This window comes from Egretta garzetta, unplaced genomic scaffold, assembly GCF_000687185.1.
Source record: "Egretta garzetta isolate BGI_Z169 unplaced genomic scaffold, ASM68718v1 scaffold213, whole genome shotgun sequence".
Taxonomy (NCBI): Eukaryota; Metazoa; Chordata; class Aves; order Pelecaniformes; family Ardeidae; genus Egretta; species Egretta garzetta.
The window spans coordinates 1,547,884-1,552,736 of record NW_009259242.1 but is presented as its reverse complement, the minus strand read 5'-3'; the positions used below and the strand labels follow the sequence as shown (position 1 = coordinate 1,552,736).

General features: G+C 40.6%; 1 protein-coding gene across 1 annotated transcript in view; it reads left to right on the top strand.

Annotated features, from left to right (window-relative positions):
* The first annotated feature begins 1,721 nt into the window (after positions 1 to 1,721).
* The window catches only part of CUNH17orf67 (chromosome unknown C17orf67 homolog), a 4,659-nt gene continuing 1,527 nt past the window's right edge, over positions 1,722 to 4,853 (top strand). Inside the window, exons 1-2 of the mRNA XM_009636007.1 lie at positions 1,722 to 1,776; positions 2,461 to 2,561. Of these exons, the coding sequence (XP_009634302.1) occupies positions 1,722 to 1,776; positions 2,461 to 2,561 (156 nt within the window). The remainder of the gene's footprint in view (positions 1,777 to 2,460; positions 2,562 to 4,853) is intronic.

Genomic DNA, 4,853 nt, shown 5'->3' with positions numbered 1-4,853 from the left:
GGGGCCCGCGGCCGCCAGGCGGCAAACCCAAGGCGAGGGGCCTCGGCGGAGGCGGCTGAAGTGGCTTCGGCCTAAATTACCGTTCTGTTCTGCCCCAACCATAAACGCTTCCACCCCATAATTTCGTTCTGCTCTTACATCTTGTACTGCTTCCCCTGTAGCAGTTTTAAAAATAAATAGCTGCTGCTGTCAGAAACTACAGGGTTCTGCACTTTGAAAGCAGTTATCTTGAACAATTACATAAATCCATAGGGCATACATACCATTTCTTGCACTTCAGGCTGTTGGCCTCTTAAAACACAGGCTGAAAAATGCAAATGCTCCACAGTTTGACAACAGGTTTCCAAGAAAAGTCCCCTAATGGGACGTCAGAGCCCCAGAACTGCCCAACCCCTGAACCACTTCGTCTCCATCATGCACTTCCACTCTGGTCAAGCCCTCACACCTACAGCACTCTCTGTTTTAGCCCATGATTCTGCCAGATTTTTACAAACTCATAAATAATTGTGCAAGCCGTCAAACTACTGCAGCCCAGCTAGCTAAGGAGACGTCTCTCGGTGGGGTTTGCCCAACTTAAGGACACTCTGAGGTGTCTGTCCAAGGGGCGTTCACAGAGCCTCTTGCTCTGTCCTGCTGTTGCATTTCTCGAACCTTTCTGTATCCTAACGTTTCTGAGACCCACAGCTTTCTGCCAGACTTCACTGAAACAAGCTGACTTGTGCAGACATAGTGGCACAGACAGAATAAACACCACTTCTTTAGGAAATAAAAGGGCACAAGTGAAGAGACCTGCTCAGAGGTTGCCAGGCTGGCAAACCCTGGGTGAATCCCTGTGGTGCAGGAGGTAATGGGGATGCGCTGCACCTTTCCCTTGGAGGGGGAATGCTAACCACTCACGTCCCTCATGCGAGAGCTGCCGATGAGTTCTGAGTCCTTCATTCAAATGCTATATTCAAAGGGATGCTTACTTCTTTTCCTACAAGTTGGTAATGCTGGTGCCCTATGTCCAGCATGGTGCAGCTCAGGAGAGGTCCGGACGGTCACATTTCGCAAGACAGAAACTGGCTGCAACCACAGTTGTTAACCCACGTTCTTGCTTCACACTGTGTTCACTATGAAGGACGTCGATAATCCTGTTTTCTACTAGCTTGTCCTGAAAAGAGAAGAATTGTGTGAGTTTTCATTTGTATGAGTCTATTCATTTGATAAAAATCTCTCTGCTTTGTTTTTCAGCAGTGATAATTTGGCTCTGCTGGAGTTAAACCATGTTGATATGTACTTCTGTGCTGGAGTAAAGTTAGAGGCAGTTTTTGACAAAAGGGCCCCTTTGTGGCTGCCTTTGAGATTAACATTCAGGAATGGGCAATTGTTTCTTTTAAAAAACAATTATTTATCTTAGGCACCTGAAACCATCGCTTGCTATGCAAGATGTAAGGTCCTGCGTTTTATTTTCACAAATTTAAAATATCCAGTGTAACTCTGAAGCCTGAAGTGGAAAAATGGTCTTCTCTTTTCTCTCCCTCAGGGACAGAGTTATGCTGAGAATGTGAGAGCAGATAATAGCCATATTCATAACTTCAGGCCAGATGTCTTCAAAATCATACTATCACTCAAATTAAAGCATAGACAAACATTTGTGACTGACGTAGCTACTTCAAATAGGCTAATGCCTCAGTCAGCATTGCTCATTTTGGAACAGACTGAGAGAAAGCAGAATCAAAATGAAGAGGTTACTTGTGGTTGTTTTCTTGTTGGTCCTCATGACCACTTTTACAGGTAGGAGTTTATCTAAAACAAACCTGCATGTGCATGTAGAGCTGCAGAGATACTATAATAGTATTACTTTATCACCCTTGTATTTTAGTATCTTCATATTTCATTTTTAATACTTAACTATTTTTAAATTGCAGGCTTTCCATAATTTGATTTTTAACAATCATGCTATTGTATTAGATATTTTACTCTCTGCGTTACCACACTGTAATAACTTATTCTAACCCCAAAAAGTTTTATTTTATGAGCTTACTGTTTTAGTATTATTTTACTGAGGTCCTGCAAGCTGCATGTTCAATGCAATCTCTCCTTTGCAACAGAAGTCTAACTCATTACTTTGAAAAATAATCCTAAAAAGTAAAGCAACAGAGAAAAGAACAAAGACTTGGAAGAGCTACTAATGTCAGTGGTTAGATGGTGGTGTTATATTTTCTCATTTTAAAGAGTAACATGAATACGTAGGGTTTGCTTCATACTGGTAGAACGATAGAAAGCACAAGTATAAAAATGGTTTAAAATTCCACTCATATCTCCTGGAATGCAATATCCCCTGGGAAGGGGCTGTAATGAAAGAACACTTTGTATATAGACAAAAATCAGGTTTGGAGACATTTCATTTTACAACTGACAGATAAAATATTAACTTTTTGGTAATTTCAGAACTAATGTCTGCTTTCCTGTCTGTAGACACTTCACCAGTTTTGACTGAAAAAGACGCTAAGCAGATTCTGAGAACTCGTCGTGAAGACAGACCGAGAAAAGCTGGTTTCCCTGATGAGCCAATGAGGGTGATTTATGACATTTATTTTTAAATTACATTAAATAAAACACCCCCACCAATCCCCCCAAAACATTTGTGCTTAATATTAAATTTCTATAGATTTCATTCCAAGCAATACATTATGAATGTCACCCTTTTAAGCAGCTGAGTTCTTCCTTAAAATATTAAAAAAAAACCCTCTTTACATTCTTTCAGTTACTGTTAAGTAGCATTCTGTAAGTGCTGAATATTGCTCAGGAAATGTATGCTTGCAGAATGTGGAAATTATTTATCACAGTTCAAAAACGCCAATTAAATTATTGAGAAGAAAGTGGCTTTTCATTTATAGAAACGTGGATTTCATCAGGTTGTTCCTGAAAAACTAAATAACAGGAAATGTCTTCTGCTCACAGTACATTCTGCACTCGAGGCAGAAAGGAGATGTAGGTGTCAGTGGTCAGTGTGGAGATTGAGGTAGTTCTGAACTAGCTTTCAAAATCACTTTCTTTCATTCCCTTATTTATGAATGCTACAGATAGGATGGTTTGTTATGACACTGTAGAAGTTTTAGTTGCTCGCTTAATGCAACAGCATTGTTTTTGCATGCAGTATTTACATTTATTTATTTTTAAACCATATTACAACAAAAGAAAAAGTAAAAGAATTAAGGAGCCTTCTGTTTTACTTGCTTTGACAAGATGTTAACATATAATTCTGCACTTCTCAAGGCGTACTTAAGGTATTTTGAAATTACTGCCTATTTCTTTCCAAAGTAAATAAACTGTGCTAAAATTACATGGTTTGGAAGAGGCAAAACCCACAGAAGCTAGAAAGCACACAATGGATTGTGCATGTATGACAAATACAAGGGGCTGAGTTGAGCAAGGTGCTGAACACTTCTGAACTCCATAGGACATGTACCCTGCAGGACCGTGGAGACAGCTGGTGGTTCTCCATTTCTAATGGTTATTGTACACCAGCCAAAAAGAACCCACCTGGCTGTCCTGGGTGGCTAGCCTTACACCTCTCCCGATGCACACACTTCTTTGTCAAGCGTGATGGCCAGAGCAAGGGAAAGCTGTCACAAAAATATTGCACCATGCTTGTTAACAATCTTGTACAATGAAGACTGTACAACAGAGGCAAAACCCAGAAGGCATGGGCTTCACTGCTTCCCACAACATTCAGGATTGGGCTGATTTCTCAGCTGTTATTAAATGAGCCTTGTAGTTTTTGAAAATTAGGGGGCATACAGCTCCCATCTATGCTTATGCTGAATACACCACCATGATTATATAATGTTATGTATAAAGATAACATCTATTAAATACAAAATAAATAAAACAGTAGAGAAGCTGGATTGAGTTAAATCCTGTATTACAGGAAGTTACATGCATACATATGATGCTCTTAGTCATATGGTTTCATTTTAGGTAGTCCTGCAAGAGGCAGGGAGTTGGACTCAATGATCCATACGGGTCCCTTCCAGCTCGAGCTATTCTATGATTCTATGACTCTAGGTGGGGAATAGTGGGAGCTAGCGCTAGAGAAGTGTTTGATTACTGACCTCTGCTGCTCTGTCCTCACCATTTTCCATCCTACCATGATTAGTAGCAAACACTGTTGAAAAATTCCGACCTCCTTTTCATTTTTTTTTCCTATACAGCAATGCTGCCTTTCTGTAAGAAAACCCAAACATAAGAGCTTGTGTTTTTCTCACTATATGTCAAGGTTTTCAGTAGAAAAGGAAATATCTTCTGATGAAAAAACCTATCCATCGATGGCCCCCTGACATGGATGTTTTCCCTTGTGAATGAAGGTGCATGGTTGCCATATCCTTGTGGACAGTTCTACCACTGGCTCAAGGAGAAAAACAGATTTTGTATGGATTCTTTGTAGCAGAATGAAATGAATGCTGGGATGAACCCACCTCTGTTCATCTATTTTAAGCAAAAGCTGTTTGTACTAGGCCAGATCATGCTGAGCTGGGGAATTTAATTTGCAATTCGTTGTGACGCTCTTTGACTTCCACAGTGCTGTTTCAGTCAAAAAGCCTGTTCTGTAACAGCCAGCAAGATCTGTCATCTTTGATTACTTTTAAAATGTCATTTATGTTATCAGCATGTTTTAATCTTACTTTGACCGAGACCCTGCTTTTTATCATGTTGCATCTTCCAAGTCATGTAGTTCTGTTCTCCGCATGTTCATAACGCAGTCTCACAGAGGGATTCGAGCCAAGTGTCCCTGTGCTGCAAGGACAGAAAGCACAGCAAGGGCAGGATAGTAACGCTTCCTGCTGGCACCCGGTGTACCAACCCTC